At 35.9% G+C, this 23,329-nt stretch overlaps 1 protein-coding gene across 7 annotated transcripts in view; it reads right to left on the bottom strand.

Annotated features, from left to right (window-relative positions):
* Positions 1 to 23,329, bottom strand: part of KDM4C (lysine demethylase 4C) — a 260,274-nt gene that overhangs the window by 195,256 nt on the left and 41,689 nt on the right. For all 7 annotated transcript variants that reach the window (XR_004408717.2, XR_004408718.2, XM_033003740.2 and 4 more), the window contains exons 7-8: positions 21,172 to 21,275; positions 14,377 to 14,514 (exon numbers count right to left, since the gene is read on the bottom strand). Coding sequence is in view for 5 of the 7 variants with exons in the window: in XM_033003740.2 (XP_032859631.1) it covers positions 14,377 to 14,514; positions 21,172 to 21,275 (242 nt within the window). In the remaining 2 variants the exon portion in view is untranslated. The remainder of the gene's footprint in view (positions 1 to 14,376; positions 14,515 to 21,171; positions 21,276 to 23,329) is intronic.

Below are 23,329 nucleotides of genomic sequence, written 5' to 3'. Positions count from 1 at the left end.
ATGTGTGGCCACAAACAAAGGCACTGAAGAAACAATTTGGAAAGGAAAACTCTTCTACTGTCAACAATTTTTCCAACCTATGCATACAGACAGGAATCTTCATAACTGCAGAAAGAACTGATGGCACAATTCACAGAGTTGCTTGCTGCTATGATTTTATCACAAAGAACAATAAAAGCTTTCAGTCATCCAATCACAGATGAACTCAGAGGAGATATGACGACCAGAAATGAGAAGACCCCAGAAAGCACATTCACCTCAGGACACAAACTGCTACAAATTTGTCTAGTTTATCAACGTCTCGTATAATTGTGATTAGCTCAGCTTTTTTAAACTGGTGCTTTGGTTATAGAATCATAGAATTGTTTAGGTTGGAAAAGACTTTAAGATCATCGAGTCCAACCGTAGGCGTAATGCTGCGAAGTCCACCACCAAGCCATGTCCCTAAGCGCAACATCTACGTATCTTATTTATTACCTCCGGGGATGGTGACTCAACCTCTTCCCTGAGCTTGACAACTGTTTCAGTAAAGAAATTTCTCCTAATATACAACCTAAGCCTCCGATGGTGCAACTTGAGGCTGTTTCCTCTTGTAACTACTTGTTATTTGGGAGAACAGCCTGACACCCACCTCACTACAACACCCCTTCAGGTAGCTGAAGAGAGCAGTAAGATCTCCTCTGATGAGAGAATGTATGACAGAACTTAGATAGTACCACTAAGGTAGTAGTATCTAAAGTAATTATTTCTAAGAGAATTAAACTTTTACTTACTGAGTCAACATTAATTCAGTCTCTATGACTGAATTTAGGTAAACTAAGTGTTAATCAAAGTTCAACACCTGCTGCTTGACGATACCACTTAGAAAGGCTTCTGTCTTGCACAAATATTTTTGCAAAGACTTCTGTGAATACAGATAGCTTAATATTTTCAGCTTTCCAGTCCAGTGTTAAGATACAAGCATTTGCCAGGTAACCAGCTCTACAGTCCTGCTTTCTGCTCAGCTCCTCTGCCTTTCAACATTTCTAGTAACACCCACTTTACATGACTCTTCTTTCACATGCACAGATGCAGAAATAAATCACGTTTATCACTGCATAGAATGCATGTATCTCACCTGCCTTGGCTCACAATAATCCTAAACTCTCTTTTCAAACTGCTAATAATACCAAAAAAGGGGAGGTGGGGGGAATATCAAGTAATAGCAATAACCCTTAACACAGAATTCATGGTCTCAGTTAATACACCGTGTCTTTCATTCTGGACTGTTTTCAACAATATGCAGTACTATCAGCTGGCAACTTCCTTGCTAGAAAATTAATTAGAGGTCATTCAAGTTTGAGACTGTGTTTCAATGCTGCACAGACACCAGCTAATAGGGAGAAGCCACAGACCAAATTGTAGGTTGCAGAAGGAAATAACAGGATTATGCTGCACTTCAGTAATCATCCCAGCAGCTTCAGTAGGCAGTGCTGGCAGCCTCTGAGGTAAAGCAGAAGAAGCACCTACATCATTTCAGGACTATATGAGCACAGATTTCCTGGGGGGGGGGGGGGGGGGGGGAATCCAAATAAAATTGGATTGTTGTCCTTGTAAATTTTACTATGTATAACATACCACCACAAAGGAGGAAAAAAAACAAACCAAACCAAAAAAACACAAAAAACTTTGCAGCCTGATTTTAGTTTCATAAATGTATATAAATGTTAATTTAGTTAACATGCATTTTCTTCACAGTCATTTTGTGAATAGCTCTGGAAGGTAAAACAAGATTACTGAATCTTAATTAAAAATAAAAATCCAAATGAGCTGCTGCAGCATAATCAATACAAATTACATTATTTAAATTAAGCAAAATTTAATTAAAGGCATTTGCATTAAATTTATTCTCTTTGAATTCAAAGGTTTTCCTGTTTTGTAACAAATTTATAAGCAGCACAGAAGTCAATAAAATTTTGCATTATTCTAAATGAGCCATTATGTGCTAGACACATCATTGTATGAAACAAAATACTGATTCTGTCGCATCTTGGAGTTTAGCAACAAAGCCAAAGGAAGAAAAATCCACTTCCCTCAATTCCTGAATTGTAGTTCAAATGCACTACACTATCACTGCCCATTTGATTATGGTAACTCATGTTACAGAAAGCAACTGAATGTTTCTACTGAAGTTATCACCTCTCTCCTCCTGCAAGACAAGCACTTGGTGAGTACACAGCATTAGAGCTGTCTCACACAGAACATTAATCTGCCTACAAAAATACATGTAGCATTTCTCGTAAAAGTTGCAGAGCCAAAAAGATGCAGAAGACCCATTGGTAGTCTTTATTAATAACACTAAAATTCTGTCTGAAATTAAATAAAAAATTGCTTGCATTTTAGAGATGCTGAATTACACTAGCTGTCAATAAGACCTGGGTATACTCAGCACCTTTCAAAAGTCAGAAATAAAAATGTTTGGTTAGCTGTTGAAGCTTGTCAAAATACATTTATGCCAAAGTAGCTTTTTAAAAAAATACATATAAATATATCTTATATGTATATAAATATAGATTATAATTATTCTTATATCACAAAGTTAGAATTTAATTTAACCAGGTCAAAAATTCTACAAGAACAGATTTTCTGGTATTTATTTCCATATTCTACCCAACACAAAGACATGAAATTCAGGAGCATGACATTTTTTTGAAGGTTTTCTTCATCTAAAAAAAAACCCTCTGAATAAATTGTAGTTCTACCCTAACTAAAGCAAAGACTTCATAATTTTGAGTATCAGATTCAGTAACTACAATGCTTATAACATCGAGGTGCAGCTTCTTTTAAGAAGTCTAACAGACTAGATCTACAAGATCAAGCAACTAATTAACAAATTTGTCAATACCAGAAAAGAGGGGAAAGCCCATCAATCCCATGGACCATGGAATATTTTACTCTTTTCCAGATAGAAGACCCTATAATAAGGAAGAAAAAGTGAAGATCTAAGAAGAGACTGACACAATCTGAATAATGTAGAGAGTGTCATTCTAAGATGGTAAAACAGAGATAAAATAATACATAACTTATAACTCTCCATTACAATTAAATGCTCCCCAGGTTCTAACATGTACCAATAGTTTACAAAAAAGCACAAAATATACAATATCTGAAATGTGTGCCTTGGGGTGTTTCTGATACATTTCTAAGGTTAAGGAACAAATATTGAGATGCTTTTATTTTAAAAAAATAAATATATATTTGCATGCACCACACTGCCAATGGGACTAATTGATTAAAAGTTTGTAGATCTGTTTCCCTTCTGCAACACATGCAGTAGTGCTGTATTGAAGAGGCCAAAGATCTATAATATATAGTGGCAGAGATCAGAAAACTTTTTTTAGATTCTTCCTTTCTGCAATTTGGCCATTAGAAACTGATAAATACTATTAATGAGCTTACATCTTTTAATTCTTAATTTTGTTGGAATTAAAGCAAAGTACGTGAAGGAAATGGCAGAAATACAACAAAGCAAACCATCTAACTGTTCTGCTGCCAATATTGCAATTACTGTAAGTAAAGATGCCTTACTGAAATCCTCTACATTACAAACTGTACATTACCTATTTATTCAGATTTACTGATTAATGCTGACTCTGATCCCTTTGTAAGCAGAGAGGGGGGGAAAAAAAGTCCAAATATACAATCACTTCCTAAAAAGGCACCCGTACTCTTTACACTCTCTTTTACAAGATACCCTAAACTGGTTTTTTTTACAAGATGTTCAGAATTTAGAGATTGTGATCAGAATAACTATGAAACTATGTTTTCAAAAGCACTATCACTACTTAGTTGAGTCATATATGAGGAGCTGCTGATGACTATTCTACCTATATGTGCATGAAACATTTTTACAGTAACATGCATTTTTTTTTAAGCAGATGATAGAGAATTGCTTGATAACAATTATGAATAAACCACTGATTTTGAAAATAGGACAATTTTGAAAAGAAGAATTCAATTAGAATGCTCTTGAAGCAATTTATAAACTTTAAATAGTGACAAGTAAACCACATATAATTTTTAACAGCTATTGCAAAGAGCATTATGGGAAAAAAAGCCCTGGAAGCATACCTGTGCTCAGAGTCCCTCCTAGCTGCAAAAATCAAACCCATGGGATTGCATACGACTCAGTCAGAAAACTAAGTAGCTTGTCCAGAATTTGCTGTTACCTGCTCTGCCCAAAGCAAGACAGCAACTTCTGCATGACAGTTCTGCTTCCTAAAATAGGAGATTACTGTAGAAATGGAATTTTCAATCTGGGAATGCAACTTGTGAAGGAAAAAGAGGAAGAGCTCTAGAGCAACAAAAATCTTAAATAAATATATTAAAAAAAAAAAAATATTAAATGGATTGTATTTGACAATTAAAACTTTTGTGTGATTGCATCAACTCTCTTGAAAGCAGTGTTAGAGCATAGCAAACAGAGAATAACTGCTGGAAAGTCAGCAAATCAGAGATTAGCAAACAAACCAAGGAGAATTTGATCTATTTCCATTCAGGGATGCATACAAATTGCATACATTCTCTAAGCCTATGCAGATTTTAAAGCTACAATGCCAGCAAGTATTAAAAAAAAAAATACAAAAACAAAACAAAAAAAAACACAGTAATAATTTCCAAGCAATTAATTGAGTAGAGCTGCTACTTCAGCATCATCAGGGAGCGTAAGTACAGAGTCACACAAATTCATCCAACAACTGACTTCCCCAATATATACATTGCTGATTTATCTTTCCAGCCTGGACTTACACAAGGGTCAGATCCTGATGTCAAACTTGGAAACGCTTTGCTCAGTGGGGCTAGCTGCATGCAGATTAATAGTTTAATAAGGATTACAGGGTGTGGACCTGTAGGGACCAAGTAGTTATGATAGCAGTAAAATAAAGCAATAAATGACCTATATCCAAATACTGCTTTATTCAGGCAGCAGCAATTACATTTTATTTAATTATGCCCAGTACAGACCTTTACTAACAACACAGGGGGGGCTCACTGACAAATTCATCCTTTCTTACTAAACACAATGAAATATTGACTTTAGATGTACTTGCTACAGCTTTAGAGAAGACCTCTAGAATTTTCCTCTCCAGCTCTAGACCAAAACCAACACAGGCAGATTTTAAAGGCACAACCACCCCAAATACCATTGATATTAAAGGAAGGTAACTCCCTTGCAATTGAATGGAAGGAAGACAGGGTGGGCCATCTCTGTTATCTCTTCTCCTTGAGATAAGAGGGGAACTAAAACCACTGAGACATAAAGACCAAGGAGCTGCAAATTAGCCCAGACTTGAAGGACAAGGTGTACCTGACTACAGGACTGAGTTTGCACAGAAGTAAGGGTCAACTAGTGAACACAGTGAAGAAGACTACGAGCCTTCATCTGAAGACCCCTGCCCACGACCACCAGGAAGCACTGCGCAAGCTTGATGGGAGGAATTTGGGGTGGGGGGATATGTTAATGATTTCTCGGAACTAATTGTAATATTCCCTCCCTGTCCTCGGAGTAGTAATGCATATGTATTAGCATAGATAATGAATATGTAACCTTTTATACAATAAAAGGGAGCCCCTTTTGGCTCCCGGTGGGCACGAATTTGGAGGAAATTATTCTCCCGTGGGCCCAGCGCTGAATAAACATACCTACTTTATAACCTTACTGGTTGTAAAGTCATGATTCAGTGCTTCAGATTGCTGCTGTCAAAAGGAAATACGGTCTCGGGATACTAGAAATCATTCTGATGGTCTTCTTCCGTGCAGTTTTTGTAGGTGTCTGACATTGTCTGGAACTTAAATGTTTTTTGGGGTTTTTTCTTTCTTTTTTTCTTCTTCTTCTCTTCCATATATAGAGATGAAGCCTTGTATGAAGATGATTTTCACTCAAATAACCTATGTATCTACAGGATTCACCTGTCATGGAGGTGAATCACTCCTGCAGTGGGTACTAAAATCACTAGTTTGGCTCAGGCCAAACATAGTGTGGAGATAAGCACATACTTGCAACTTTCTCTCTGTTTTTCTGAGTCTGTGAAGTATCGTATAAAAATGAAGAAGGAGGGTTGAACAGCAGTATCATAGATTTAGAAATACACATGGCTTATTTATATTTACTTCCTTCATCCGAAAGAAAACACCATAAACATAAATGCACAATTCAGAATCCTTGACTTGGTGTGAGCAATAGAGACGGCTTGTATGAATGAAGAATAATAAATTATATACATACGTAACTACATCAGGGGAAATAAACTGTAGGTGTTACTTCAGTACAAATGAACTTACATAGCCTAGCAGATATGTGAAACAGGAGCTGAACATGGGAAGATGTCTCAGCTGCAGGTTTAGTGTCCCCACTGTACTTGCTACATGAGTGACTAGGACTTGTTTATATGCTACTAGTTAAAATGTAGGAGCTTAGTAGTTTTATATTATTAATAATAAGATAAGTCAAAATGTTGCATTATTATTTTATTGCTCATACTAATAGTAGGGGGAGGACTTTGTTTATGAGAAGAAAGGTTGGGAGGCAGAGGTTTTAAGGGAACTGAACATTTCAGTCATATTTCTGCCTATCAGGAGAGGTTGCCTCCAAAGTGCCAAAAAGTTATTCTAGAAAGGCTAGAGAATTTACTTCCTTAGAGTAGGAGAATGCAGTTAATTTTTAGGATGAGCTTTACTTGTGTAAATGGTATAAATAAGAAAAAAGAATCACAGATGGCTCACTTCGATTGCCTGGGCATGCACCGACACATGAACCACTTTGTTATCTGTTACATCTGCCTGAGCTTAAAAAATTACACTGGGTACATGGAGATTGGTACCCTTCTGGCTAGACAGAGCAAGGCAAAATATCTTGAGCTATCTCAAATGGACACCTGTGTTTCAGCAGCTGATTCAAGCCTAGCCAGTATATTTTGTGAACCTCAAATTTAGAAAAAGAATTTCTTAGTTAAAATTTTTCTTTCTTGAAAAACTTGGAATGACAGTAATGTCTCTTTACAGCCTGTGACATTAGTGTATGGACAGAAAGGTATCTATTGACAATAGTTTTTCCTCAGTAAATCAAGGATAATTATAATCTGCATTCTGTTGAAAAGTAAGGAAAGACAAACTGTATTGATTTACGCAAGATTTCATATAAATTATATTCTGAAAAGGAAACTACTGTATCTTACTGACTTTTTCTATGAAAAAAATCATCTCGTTTGGTGAAAGTTGATATAAAATAAAAACTTCTAAACATGCACCAAGTATGCCAACTTGTTACATTTATTACTTTAACAAGTAGAACTTTTATAATATCACTTAGGAAAAAAAAATAAAGGAAAATTAGATTCTATCATTTTTACTCACTCACAGTTGCCAGAAGGTACACCAACATCTAAAATCTTAGTTTAAGGAATTCTCCTCTCCTTACTTACTCAAAATTTAATTAAAAGAAATAAATCTGATAGTAGTGTTTGTTTGATTTTTCTTTAATAAAACAGTACAGCTTGCATGAGAGCCCTGTGCCAGAAACATGTGTGCATAACCTTAGTCACACGCACTGCAGCATCACTCGAAAAAAAAGTTAGGCTAGGTATAGATGGAAAAGATTCATTAGAATCCACACTGAGCTTTAGAACCACAGAATACACTGCTCACAGATAACATCAGTACTTGCACATAGCATAACAGAGACTGTGAAAACATAAAAGCACAGTCATATGAAGTTTCAGATTATGAATTACAACCAGTGGCTCTAACAAAATGGGAACATACAAAAAACAATAGAACATAATTCTCTTTTGCACTTACAGGTAAAAATACCACTATTATTACTTTTCCTTTCTACTCCTAAAAGCATTACAAGTCTAAATTCAAGATGTCACAGTACTAGAAATCTAGAAATAAGCAAGTTACCGCCCACTGGGAGACTGACAATCTCCCCATTAAAGCAGTAAGTTTTAGAGTGGGAAATCTTAGTAGCTGCCATTCTCAGGAAATGTTGAGTTTGTGATGTAAGAACCAAAACTGGGGCAGTAGATAAAAAAAAAAAAAAAAAAAAAAAAAGAACAGTTCAAGATAAAAGAAATAAACATAAAGAAAAAAATAAAAGAGAACATTCCGTGACGACTGTGGAGCTAAGAGTGGTGCTGATTATGAACTGAAATGTCAAACTGCAGAATGCACAAGATTTGCTCTGAAGTGACGTACTAACATGAGCACCAGAACTGGAAAGCATGTCTGGCTCCAATATGCTTGTAAGATTTTATTAGCAGCCAAGTCAGTGATATAAGTAACTAATTATAATTTCCAGCAAGTAAAAACATTAATTTGTACATATTGAATAATGACGATGATGATGATATTGCAGACTGGTATCAAATACATCAGCATGCAGTCTTTACAAATGAAGCTTTCTTGACAGCATTGCCTAATGCAAACTAATAAAACAAAGTGATAGAAGAACCATTCATGAACTTATGCACTTTGCTATTTCTGACATTCAGTACTAAAACGCTGCTGTAGGAGTATCAAGATACTTTAAGCCTAGGCCTTTAAACTCTTCACTCAAATTAAAAAAAAAAAAAAAAAAGGTACAATCGAGTAGACTTTTTATTTCTGTTTTTAAACAGACAACTAATATTTTATTGTCAAAATAACCTATACATAATGCTCACTGAAGAAAATATTACCTCAATAAATTATGAGAGGTAGAAAGGTGCTTTTGTGTGGCAAATATAATTTATTCTCTGATAAAATTATTGAAGTAATACATATTCTCTCTCAATATACATTTCATAATATATTGTTTGGATAGCATAAACTGGACATGGCTGTCCTTAAGACAATGATTCTTTTACCCAAATAAATCAGGATACTAAATAACTGTTCTTCCCTTTGAAACAGTCATAACTGCTTGAGGCTGCTGCGGCATAAAAACAAAATACCTTCACAAAGGTCTCAAAACAGTCAAGCTGAAAATCTAAGCTAAAGTTTCATTTAACAGCCTGTCAGTTTTTTGATGTGAAGCTAATGAATGCAGTGGCAAACAAATCCATCAAACCTAACATCAAAACAACTGCACTTCATCCCACCAAAAGGAAAAATACAACCTGCAGGCCAGCACTTTGATCTAAACTATCCACAGAAAACACGTTGCTAAGCAGCTACCACTGAAGAATGCATGAATAATTACTGACTTAATTTTATGAAAGAGAGCAATAATACTTAAGTAGCCTGAGTTTCAAGTAGAAAAGATTGGTAGACTTCTCTCCTCAGGTTCTGCATATCAGCTAAACAACAAAAAGCTTTCCAATACCAGCATCTGAAAACAAATCACGTCTTAAAAGGAGCTGCAATACAAAAGAATCATTATAATGACTAGTAAAATCACCTAGTGTGACTATCCCTGATAGAATGCAGTAAAATTTACATACACTTATACTGAGTGAAAGTCACCCAGTGGTGCCACAAAACAGACACAGTTTGCAATGAGAGCAGTCTTTGGGAATGCCAGTGCTTTCTCTGAAAGTATGGGTATTGATTTGGGCAGGGGGTGATGGAGAGTTGTGAGGGACCCTGACAAGAGAATTTGGAAAAGAAAGAGGCAGGCAAATGTGAGGATTTAAACAGTAACAAGGGGAAAATTGAAGGAAATAAACTAAAATAACTACCTCTGCATAAAAAAGAATTAGACAGCCCTAAACAAACCTGCTCATATCACCAATCTCCTGGACATCTCCTGCACTGCATCTCCACCACAACCCAATTCTCTGTTCTGTGAACTACCTCCTCCTATCAAGTTTAGTTGGGACCACGCAGTCCAGAAGCTCTAGACAATGTCAAAGGATGTGCTTTTTACAGTATTCCCTATAATTAGGGACTGATTTGTCAACAGCTAAGTTTTTCACACATTTGCAAAACAGCAGCAAGCGAAAAAAGGAATTCCAATTAAAAAAAAAAAAAAAAAAGAAAAAGAAAAAAGAAAATGCCTGCACACAAAAGCACAGGATCTTATTCAAAATTTAAATCTGTTTGTGGTTCTCAGAATCGGAGTGCCTAAACTTTACTGATACCATTCACCAGAACTAAAATTGGGACAGGTGAAAAATCATGACTGAGAACCCTGTTTTTGGCATCTATAAGTGAGAGGTCTTGCATTGTAACCCTTGTATGAGGGCAACATTAGCATTCATTAGAAATAACAATTACAACAGACAAAAATATAAAATTAATAAACACAGATGATCTACAGATATGGGTGTGGGGGCCGAGGGTCTCAAACCCTGCAGTTAATAAACATTAGGAATACAAGATTTTTCTCAGACTAGAGAAGTGTCTTTTATGTAATTGCTTCAGACAGGCTTTTATTTTATCAGACATAAAAGAATTGTGTGTAAATATTTCTATTCACCAGTTCTAATAACTGAACATCACCCCTTGTTCAGCACACAAATTACCTACTCATCATAAATCAAAGTATACCTACAAAACATACAAGCTAATTGTCTCTGGCACATCTGCTTTACCAAAAGTTAAAAAACGTCCTGGAGCAAGGAAACTCAAAATGCACTTCATGAAGCTACACATTTCCAGCCTACTCAAATGGATGTAGGAAAATTACAAAATTCACATAAACCTGAAGAAATATTCTATCTTCCCCTATCTTTTACCACTTTTTTGAAATAAATAGCATTCCACAAATGAAAGTTCTAAGATGATTATGATTACAAGTATCTAAAGCTTAGAGTGCCTCTCATCCTCATAGAACATAACACAACTAAAGTACTTCTGAGCTGAGCACTACCAACCTTTGATTCTCTAAGTCCCACCATTACTGTATATCATCACTTCACCAACATCCCACTGCCCCACACCCATTTACCAAGCATCTTCAGGACATGACTGGTTTGTTCCTTTCACCAGTACCTCCTATTTCCCTTCCTGTGTGTTCTCACCAGTGGAAAAAGACAGCAAAAACTACACTGTTACTCCCCTAGAGTTGGGGGACTTCTAGTATATCTGTTACTTCTCCATTTCTGGCTTTTTTGTTTGTTTGTTTTTAAATTTAAATCTACTTTTTTACCTCTGCTTAATTCTGTCTAACTTAATTGTCTCTAAAAGTGATAACACAGCTCAAAGCAGCAGCCAAGTTCTAGCAAAGAACACACTGGAGGTGCCACCTGGTATTACTTTTCATATATATCTCCGTGAAAGTCTTACACAAACTCTGGAAAAAACACTGGAGGGTACATCCCTGCTCCCAAGGTTAAACTTGTACAAGTAGTTAGGGTACACACAGTGAAACCAAAGTCACAAGTTTAGCATTTTTAAAGACGGAAAATAATTTTCTGGATTTGCATCCAGCCTCTCCTTAATCAAAGTTCCCAATCCTGAGGGACTAAATGATCTCTGATTTAACATTTGCAATCAATCTCACAGAATCTTTAACACCAACTAATTTCATGCAGGAAAGCAGTATTGTCACACAGCCTAAATATTTACTACCACTTTAATAGAAATCTTGGCTTGATTTTTTTTTTCCCCACAATTAATGAAGCATGAATATTGACTGTACTTCAGGATTTTTTCCTTTTCTAAGACAGAAATCCAGCTGTAAGCAATTAGAAACTATTCTGTAGAAATAAAAGTGTTCCTGTAGAAAGACAAGTAATCAGTCATCAGTATACAATATTCTCTAAGGACAATACAGCAATGAACTGACCTAGATATTGCTGCATTTTGCTGATGCAGGCAATTTTTGCAGGGAACTAGGGGATCCAAAATATTTTTTTCAATTAAAATTCTTGTACATACCACATAAGAAGGAAAAGATAAGTCAAACACATCAGTACTCTGAAGAATGACAAATGGGAATGCAAGTTTGTGTAGTGGTCTTTTTTTCTTTCAAATGAAATTACCTGAGCTGAAAATAAAACTAACTACAATATCAGCATTCTTGGGCACACAGACTTTTTAATGTTTTAATTAATATTTTCAGGAAGTTTCCTGAGGTTACGATAAAACTAATCATAGCTATCCTTATGTTTTTATAGAGAAACACCATAATCAATAAACAGTACACAATTTGCAGTAACTCCATAGCTGTGTGCTTTCAAAACATTATAGAATTACAATTTAAGAACAGATAACAAGTTATAATATATTCTCTGTTTGACTTGTTGACCCTATTTGTATAGCATAAGCAAATATAGGTAAGTATTAGAACAATTATCTCACAACCTTTCCATTAGTTCTTCTCTTCTTATACCTTTCCACTAAAAAAAAATATAAAAAAATCCTACCATTAGCACTTCCCAGCAGGTTCTTTTTGATTTAAAAAGAAAAGAAAAATAAACTTTCATTCTCATTTTTGCGGTAATAAGGAATAAAGAAGTAGCATTAAGCACTTTGACCATTTGCCAAAGAAACTGGAGTTCACATTTGGCAATGGTATCTAAGATTTCTCTACAGAGGGGAACTAGTCATTATTGCTTCAAATGCCACTTTGAAACTTTCAGACATTTAAATTCAACTGCAGACACCACAGTACTACTTTAATTTCTTATATGATATATGCACAATACTGCTCCTATGTGCAATAACCACAGACCACAGAATTCAGTGTCCTAAGACACAAATTTTATCCATATGCTGGAGAATTTTTACTAAATAAAACTATTTAGATTGTATATGCCAAGACTTCTTAACTAAAAATTCAGAATTTCAGAAGCACTTTTGGGGTGGTGTATAAGAATAAAATTTCAGTAACTTCAAAAAATAATCTTCTAACTCTGTTGAATTTAAACATGACATTAGGTTTACAGTATAATACAATAACTGATAGGCATACTGGAGGCATAAAAGGTATAAAACATTTAATAGTTTGTACTGGAGCAGCTGGTAGACCATTTTTTTTAAATGTAAGTAATATGAGGCCTGTACACGGAAAGGGATGTCGTTTCAGGTATCACTACCTCAGCTTTGGTACATCCAAAGAAAAAGATTCTTGAAGCTCAGCTGAATCAATTTTAGAGCTGCAGCATATTCATACCTTCTAAAATCGAGGACAGTTTTACCTGCCACAATTAACTCATATCTGCCCATGCCCATATTCCTCTCAACTTTGTTTCATTGTACTATTCATAGAAAGTCCAAAATATCAAATACATAGATTTTTTTTTTTAATTAACTTTACAGTCAACGCTTTATCTGTCAGCTATTAAAAACACAACTTTCCCATTAAAGAATAAAGACCGGCCTGAACATGTTAGATGCAAATTGACATTTTCAGTAGTTTCACTACTGCTAGTGTATGCATACAGAGCACAGAGAAAAAAAATATTTATAAAGTTTTCCCCTGTGAGGCATAGTCAATCTCATTAACAATAATTATCAACTGTGCCTAGAATCATAAATTTCCACTATTTGAGAACCTTCTCATAATGGTCTTCCAAAGTGCTTAATGAGAGCTCACAATCATTACTTAACTGTTAAACCTGCACATCTGATTTTGCCCTTTATTCCATGTCATTTTATTTGCTAATAAGTAAGCAAATCACTGTTGAAAAGGGGTTTTCAATAACAAACAAGTCAATGCAGAAAATGCCTCTAAAACATTTAGAAAGCTTACTAACCAAATCTTATTTAAGCCATAATTCTGAGAAAAATCACAAAGTATTGAAAAACAGTACCAAACTTCCACTGAACAAATTGTATACTTTCTTAACTTTGTGTATTTACTCATGTGCTGTACATGAAAAGCAGCAAAGAATGTATGCCACATAACAAAATTTCCATCTAAATGATCTTCAGTAAAACAGACCTCATTTTAAAATCTGAAAATATCTATTCTGAGTTCACAGTTCCTTTATTATCTTGTACTACAAGGTATCTGATAACACTGAAGAAAAGTTGAACTTGTTTCTTTAAATTTTGTTTAAAGTTTCATTATTTCTGTTTCTTTCTAGGTAGCAAAATTCCTAGTTTAAATAAAGTACTTCCACAAACAGTAAAGATTAGAAGAAGTTTAAGACCAGCAGTCAGTTGTCTTTGCATATGCTAAGCTCAGTATAGGTACCTTCAACTTAAGAATATCGGTAAAAAGAACTGGTTTTGAAGAACAATATATACATTAAGCTTCAAATAAAACTCCCTACTGAGAGGAATACACATTGCTGGAACTATAATACCCACTATAAAAAGAACAACTATAAATAAAATTTTAATGGCACTATAAGGTACTACCTGATCTAATAGTTCTCCCTTTCTCATCGGCTTCCATAGATTCTGACAAAGAAATAACCACAGGAAAGGTTTACATATGCATCAATTTTCTGCAATATGACTTACCAAGTTTGCTGCTTTCCCATAATCAATCCATCGGATGGTGGCAAAGTTTGTTGACTCGGCACAGTTAAAACCATGATTAAATCCTGCATGGTATCCATAGGGGAAAGTGATCATAAATTCTCCTGCCTCTTGTGTAATCTGTAGCAGAAAAGAAACAAACAAAAAAAACCTCTCAAAGTGAACCACATTACGAAAGCAGTTCTGCTCCTGATGCAACAAAAACTATATTTGCCTTTGCAACTATCTAGACAGAATTTTCTTCACCTTGCACACAGCTGCAATTAAATGCAAACAGAAGTAGTATACTTGAGACAATGTTATTTACTGTAATATACTGTCCTGGGTTGAGTGAGTGGTGGGGTTTTTTGGTGGCAGGGGAGGGGGCTATAGGGGCAGCCCCCTGTAAGAAGCTTCTCAAAGCTCCCCCAGCTCCAACTCAGCTCCACCTCTGCTCAAAAACTGAGCCAATCAGCTGCACCTTTGTGATAATGTATTTAAGAAGGGACGTGGTGACGGGCAGTGGGACTTGTGAGGAGGAGTTGCTGCAGCTGCGTGAACACCAAGGTCAGTGGAGGAACGGAGGAAGAAAGGAGGGGGGAGGTGTGACGGAGCAGAGACCCCCCTGTATCCTGTGGTGAGACGGCAGGGCGGCCCCCCCTGACACCCATGGAGATCTACGATGGAGCAGACACTGATCTATGGCCTGTGGCTTCCACCTGATTGATCAAGGTTCTGTGCCCAAAGAAGGCCAGGGACTTCTGGGAAAAGGTAGCCCCGCTGCTGTAATTCAGCACTGGGAGGATTGCAGCACACGGGGGTGTCCCACGCCGGAGCAGCTCGGGAAGGGCTGCAGCCCATGGGAGGAACTCATATCGGAGAAAGTTTGTGGAGGACTGTCTCCTGTCAGAGGGGGACCATGATGGAGCAGGGGGAAGAAGTTCCAGAAGCTCCCCCCACTGAAGATGGAAGAAGCAGCAGCGTTGACTGTACCCCCCATTCCCTGCCCCTCCGCCTCTGGGGGAGCAGGTAGAGATATCGGGAGCAGAACTGAGCCCAGGAAGAAAGGAGAGGTGGGGGGAAGGTGTTCTCAAAATGTGGCAATGCTTCTCACTGTCCTACTCTGTTATGTGTTGTTAGTGTCTGTAATAAATGTACATTCTTTTTTATTTCCCCTAACGAGTCTGCCTTTTGCTCGTGCCCATAAAGGGTGATTTTTTTCCCCATCCCAGTCCTATCTCGAACCCCAAGCCTGGCTCTCTGTCCCTTCTTATTGCCAGAAGAGAAGGGAGAGAGAGTGGCTGCGTGGTGGTTGGCTGCCGACCAGGCTCAAACCATGACATATACATAGCTACATGTATTACTTTACAAATTCAGAAAGTACTTTCAAAAAAGCTAATCTGGGAGCAGAGGTTCACTCGTGATAAAGCCTGGGAGTACAAGGAACTAGAAAAGACAGTGCAAATAATGTATTAGGCTTCCTGACTGAAAGGAAACAGAAATAGGCTGGACCAAAACACCCACAATTATCATCCCTAAATACTAATACAAATTAATTGTTGAAGAAATTATTCTGTCCACTACCCTGAAGTTGTTACTCTAGAATGGCACCAGAACTGTTCTAGGAAAGACTGGAGAGAGATCTTATTCTCAACCCTTCTCTACCATACCCACTCATTTATAAAAAAAACATGATTTGAAGACCTATGACTGATGACCTGATTTGCTTTCAAGCATAAATTAGGAGAAAGTAGGAGGAGTTAATGAGCCTTAGCAGTCAAAGAAAACCAATGTTGTTCATCCCAGAGCAACACACAGAATATATTTGGATCCCCTCAGGCAGTATCTTTAAATAATTTTGGATAGGAAAGGAAGAAGAACAACTAACAATTGCCCTGCACCAATTCTTCAGCTTTATAGCTGTGGTAGTGTGGTCCCCTCTCCCTGCTCTGCTTAAGCCATAACCACCAATGGGTGTTGTGATGGCTGCATCCAGCTTACTCTGAACTTTGGGGAGATGGACAGCAACACAGTAGCCGAGGGCTGTCTTCCACAGTGACCCAGACTTCCTGATGGTATGCAAATATGAGTATAAATCAATCATCTTACTCCAAAAAGAGTGGACAGGCCAAGTTTCACAGAGCTCTCCTGCACAGCAGTGGGCTGCATGCCAGGATCTTCCCTCGAGTACAGATGCCTCTCAAAGTTACTCCTCGAGGTTGAGAGAATCCTTATTGCATTTCATCTGATACTTGGTAAGTGAATTGGAAATAAGCATGCTGAAACTGAAATCTTAGCTAAGTGATATAAAGGATTGATTATACATATATAATCTTTTTAGATATAAACTATTGACCAAATTTGGGACTCAGTCTGGATCCAGCTTCACCTAGACTTCTCTCTGGAAAGGAGATTAGAATGCAAAGGGGTCCACTCTGAACCTCATGATACAACAGGAGGGTCTTCCTGACAGTTTTGTCTGACCTTGTCCTCTATGCAGTAAATAATGAAGTGTACCTTCCCACCAAATCTTGTTAAGCCACTGTCGTATTTACCACTGAACTTTGTTAACTCACAGTTTCATATCAATAGAGTATACTACTGCTCCTGTTTCACAAGTGAAGTGCATCACTCTCTGCAAGAACAGCTACTAACACCAAGGTGATTCTTGCATTGGAAATGCCATGCAGAATGTCTCAATGTAAAGCCAATAAAACAGTACTTTAAACATTACATTAAAATAAATTTTAATCTACCCTGGTCATTCCACTCTTTAAGCACAATTTAAGAGAGCAGAAGGACTCTGGTACTATTGATAAAACAAATTCCAAATTCCTAAAGGACAAGGAAGGAGATTGTCAAAGAGGAAAAACCTGACTACAGTTAAGCTCTGACATTGCTTTAGAGAAAGAACACGGATAGTTCCTAAGGGCTGTTCTGTTCTTTACAAGTACAGTGAAAAGCAACCAAAAGAAAAGTGTGCCGAAGGCCACTGACTCAACAAGAAACTACAGAAAGCAGAAAAAAAAGAGAAACAAAAACCAAAACCAAAGCAAACCTAGAAAAAAAACAAAATTATATTTCATATAGCAAAAGAGAAATCAAATTCCAAATAGTAATAAAAAACGGATATGAAAAGCTAGCTCTAGAACAAATTACAAAAAAATGTGGGGTAAGGTAAACAAATCATTGGTCAGGATAGTCTCTTGCAAGAGAGAAATCTCATCTTCCTATACTTGGATGGATTGCTGCTCTCCTCAGGATATGAGGAAAAGGAGAGACAGCACTTCTTGTCAGCCACTAATATTCTCTCCAATCAGAGACAGCTTTAATATCTTAAAGTCAAACCACCAAAGACTGTATCAAGGACAGGCTAGTCAGACTAGAAATAGGACACTGTCTTCTGAACTATCTAATAAGAGTTAATCAATAAACTAGAAGATTCGGGAGTAAAGAATTTAAAGATATTCCACATGCTCTCTTTGATATGCCTTTTTATGTTAAACACACATTAAACAGCAGGCCCACTAAAAAGCAAACAGATCCATTTAAATTAAGCAAATAATCTGAGCAATGACTGATGACTGTTCAACAGGATGCATTTGCTGATTACAGGAAAATAAGGAGACTTTTGAGAGATTAAATATACTGGTTTTGTTGTGTGACAATGCATAGGCAATACAGTAAGAAAAATTGGAAGGACAAATATGACTCTTTTTAGGGAAATACATTTATGATTGAAATGAGAGTTAAATTTTAAACAATCACCAAAACTCACAACTCACAACTAACATTTTTTCTTATTAACATTGTCATGTCTTAAATCTCAGCTTTTTTCTGGAAGAGCTGTCTTACATTAAATTTCTGCTTTTAGAATCCCCCCCTTTCTTCTCCTTCAAAATTTTCATCTTACTTTTACAAATTGTTTGTGTGCCTTTTTTTTTGCTCAGTTCAAGAATAAATACACAGGGATAGCACTTCATGATGTATATTTCTCAGTGTATGATGGGATGAAGAAAAGAGATGAAAACAAGAAAAATATGCATAGCTAGCAAAGCTAAAAATTAAAATTGGATCTTATGTTTTGCATTTGCACTTTGCAAGGTTAATTTTTTGTGGGTTCATATTTAGTATATACATGCAAATGCATATACAGGTGCATATATTATAACTGCTACTGTAGTAGTCCAACAATCGCTGTGGGAATGTTTAAGAAAGATTATTCTCAATGCTAACAATTCCAAAATTTATCTCAATACACCCTCCCACTGCTGACAGTTTAGCAGGTGTTCTGTTGCAACAAGCAGCAGTTCAGCTGCCACCTGGTAGGCGTAGGCTGACTTATCAGCATTCAACACATTTCCACTTCTATCACTTTGAGTCATGAGACATCACAGCCTGGTTCTCTCTATTCACTTTCACACTGAATCCCATTAATTACGATTACACTTGGGTACAGTCTGCTTCCTCCCAAGACTAGGTGACAGAACCAAACTTAAATATTTAACTATTTCCAGCACTTTTTTTTTTTTTTTTTTTTTTTTAATTAGAATACAGGAATAGTCAAGGCATTGAAGTAATAGCATCAACTGCCTTACCTACCTCAGATGTGTGGTACTGAAAGTAAATATGCTGGTATTCTGTAATATGCTACCTTAAACACCAACCTCTGAAAATCATACTGTTCAGAGTACTGTTCTGTAAATCCAAACTATATATCTAGTTTCATCTGACACTTCATGATAAAGCACAAGGCTATGCAGGGAATCAGTATTTACCTATATATTACAAAAACTGAACTCAACAAGTACATTTTCATATGACAATATATCATTCAGAAAATAAACTACTACGTATATGAGTAATTTATTCAAAAAAGTTTGCTTTCCAAGGAAGGCAGTATCACCTACATTTCTTCAATTTTATACATAGGTTGATTTAAGCAAGAAAAGTTAAGTGATACTCCAAAAGGCATGCAACAAATCAGTGGCTTCATCCCACCTGTGCTACAAACAGTGTTGATAACAAAGAGATCTTTTCATTACTTCTCAGCAGTGCCTACACAGCATCAAGGCCTTTTTAGCTTCTCACATCACCCTGACAGCAAGGAGCTTGGAGGGGCATGTGAAGTTGGGAGGAGACACAGCTGGGACAGCTGATCCCAAATGACCAAAGGAATATCCCAGGTCATACGTGTCACGCTCTGCAATAAAGCCAGGGGAAGAAAGAGGAAGGGGGGATGTTTGGAGTGATAGTGTTTGTCTTCCCAAGTAACTGTTACACGTGATGGAGCCCTGCTTTCCTGGAAATGGATGAACACCTGCCTGCTGGTGGGAGACAATTAATTAATTTCTTATTTTGCTTTGCTTGCACATGCAGCTTTTGCTTTACTTGTTAAACTGTCTTTATCTCAACCCACAAGTTTCCTCACTTTTACCATTCTGATTGTCTCCCCCATCCTGTGGGGGGACAGTGAGCAAGTGGCTGTGTGGTGCTTAGCTGACTACTAGGGTTAAACCATGACAATATTATACATGAAAACATTCACTTAAATATTGGGCTACATTTCATACTGTTACAAAAATATCAATTAAAACAGATAGAAAACACTGAATTATCCTATATTCTGTGCAAGGTTACATGATTAACTAATTTTGTATACACAGGTCCACATGATGTCAATAAACAAACACCACATACACCAAACCAGAAATCAGAATAATGAACAATGCGTGTGGCAAGGACAGTTTACAGGACTATACTGCAGCAGGAATACAGTGAGAAAAAGTATACATTGCCTGATTCTTCTGAACACCTTAAAACAGTCTGAGCAGTGGGAAATCAAGAATCATAACTCTTTAATGATCAACACGCTTTTAAAAACTCAGTATAACATAAACAGATGTTCAGGCAGGGGACCTTCTGAATCAAGCTCTATTCTCCTGAGTAGGCTTACAAAGCTCATGAATTTAGAACTTCAGAATTTGCAAAGCATTCAGATTATAGAATAAATATACTTAAAGAAAAAGCAATGCAGCAGAAACGTTTTTATTAGCTAGCACCTATAAGAAGTCAAAGTGGAAAACAAGAAGGTACAAAATCTTGTAGGAAAAAAGCAGGTGAATAATTCAGATGTTTGTAAAAGCAGCTATGTATTAAATTCACCCACAAAGAAGAAAGCCAGTTATTCTTCTCACTTTCTGTTTATATAATGTTCTTACCAAATGTCCAGTCTGCCACTACCTAGCAGCACAAAATAATCATTCACTCTTTTTGTAATATGTTACAGCTTTTAAAATCTATTTTAAATGAACTAACAGTTCTTTTGGGTTTATTCCAACTGAAACTGTTTAGATCATAATACTGATAAAATTACATTTAATTTTATCATCAGAAAAACAACATACAGACATAAATAAAATAAATATTTATTTAAAAGTATTTGGTATGCAACTTAAATTAAAACAGGTAGTTAAGAAGTGTTTCAGTCAACAGAAAAACAGATGCAAGCTTGCGTGAATGTAAAATAGAAATAAAAAAAAAATTGGTAATGTCTTAAAAATCACAGATGCTTTTAGGATAAAGATTATGATGGCTACAAGTGTTTTCTGATAGACATTTCAAGCTAAACCATGTAAAAGTCCCAATACCACAAGCATTTCTTTTCATCTTTTCATGGAGTCGGTGCCTAAAAAAAAAACAGTAATTTTGCCTCACCTCTACTATAAACAATCCTTATAGCAGACACAATCTAATTCAATGCATGAATGCAGAGTTTAAAAACAAACACTGACATACCTTGTCAAAAGGAATTCCATAGTTTTTCAATACTGATGGAGAAATCAGAGTCATTTTGTGGCGAAGAAAAGCACTACATCCATGAGAGATGCTTGGGAAGAACTCTAAAGCAAGATAAGCAAAATTGGACATCTTAATTAAAATAAGTAAGAAATTTTTGTAATATTTTACAATACTTAATACTGGTTAAAGATGTTTTAGAATTTTTTACTGTGTCATTGATAGGTTCTGAGAAATTTGTGTGAAAATCAAATGCACCAAGTTTTTCAACTCATTTTCAGGGGCAGAGGTTGCAGGGTTTTGGGGTTTTTTTGTTTGTTTGTTTAAGAAGTGAAATAATTTAAAACCAATTTGGACTTCTAAATTTAGGCATACTTTTCTTACTCTTTACAGAAATATTTCTTTTGTGGGTTTTGTGGTTTGTTTTTTTTTTTTTAACATTAAAGTTCATTCTGCAACCCTTGCACACATGAAAATCAACTATAGTACATAAATTTAGAAGGATTCCACAAGAACTATGTTTTTTTGTTTCTTTATATCTTGCCTTGATTTTTATGAACAAAGATTGCTTTCCATATTTCAAATTTCATTATTAGTTATGTACCATTCTACAAACCCTGCTTAATTCATTAAATAATTATATAATCCAGTTGATGACAACATGGAGATAAATAAATGAGGGAAAAAGTGAAAAATTCAAGACAAAGCTTCAGTGTTACTAAACTCTGGTATCTGACCTCCTAACCAGGATGTGAACAGCACCTCAGCTACAGTTCAAATTGGCTACCCAAACTTTCCTTCTCTAAAATGAGAATATCAAGTTATTTTCTCTTCAACCTAACTATATTACAGTAAGAAAGCATTATGTTACAAGGCAAATGGGAGAAGATGAGGAGAGAGAAAGTTTCCAGAACATGACTAGTTTAGTCCTTCCTGACCTTGTTTCAGACTCCATTCTAGAAAGAATGTAAGACTCTCAAAAAGTGTAAATGCAATTCCTGCAAACAACAAAACAAAGGATAAGAAAGGCACAAGAATTAATGAAAGGAAGAAGCTCCTGAAAACACCAGATTGAAAAATGGAAGGACTATAGTGAAAGCCATCTAACCACCTATTACTTACGCTGTATATTTGCTTTCAATCCCTCTTCCAGTTAAGCACAGGCATATTACTTGCTCTGAGATAAGCATATGTCGTTTGTTAAACCCAAGAGGAATACTTTTGACTGTGTTATAATGCAACATCAGAGAAGTCTCACAAAGTTACAGCACTAACATCAACAGACTTAGGTTGACAAAGGATAACAATTTACTCACTAATCAGCAAAGATGAGGAAGTCTTTACTATCTTTATTATTAGAAATATAATTATTGTTATTTATCTTTACAGTCTTTTTAGTGTTTCCACCAGACCATTAGCAGGAATCACCATCAGATGTACTTTGAGTAACTGCAATCTATACATTTAGCAGTCCCAGTTAATACGTAATTTTACTGTATCAAGGACATAACATTTGAAAGTAATCCCTTTCTGTAAAGTCCAACTTTATTTACTTATTTAACTTTCTTCTGTAGAGTAATTTTTTCAATGTTACCAAGACCTTAACATCAAGTGTTTACTGTATTTTACGTCATTTATTCTCAAGTGATTTCAGAAATTTCACAAAGATGGACAGGCTACTGCTAGGAAAAAAGTTATTAAGAATTTTTTAAAACAATTACTTTTTTAATTTTCAGAAAACAGAATTGAGGCATAAAGGAGTTCACTCTCTAACAGTTCCATAGGAAAAAGACCAAGCAAACAAGTTGAAACAAGAACTGCAGGCTTCTTGTCTTAGACTAAGGGTAAGTTCTCATTGCTAGGCATACAGTTTCATCACAGCCCCCTCTTAAAACAGAATTCATCTTTTCCTCCTTTATAAGTTTTTTAATTAGTACAGTATGAATGAGCCTGACTCTACTGATAAAAAAAAAAAAGTCTATGATAATGACATTAGGTAAAAAAGTATTCTCTGAAATTATTTTCATTTGTGTTATAAACTGAGGTAAAATTCATATAAGAAAATCCAAATATAAAGCCATTTGAAAATGATGACTTTTTTCCTGGGTGCAAGGAAAACATATATAATCCTATTCCATTATACTACCTGAGAAACACT

This window comes from Tyto alba, unplaced genomic scaffold, assembly GCF_018691265.1.
Source record: "Tyto alba isolate M040663 unplaced genomic scaffold, T.alba_DEE_v4.0 Super-Scaffold_42, whole genome shotgun sequence".
Classification (NCBI taxonomy): Eukaryota; Metazoa; Chordata; class Aves; order Strigiformes; family Tytonidae; genus Tyto; species Tyto alba.
The sequence above is the reverse complement of the archived record's forward strand: the minus strand, read 5'-3'. Positions and strand labels throughout refer to the sequence as shown.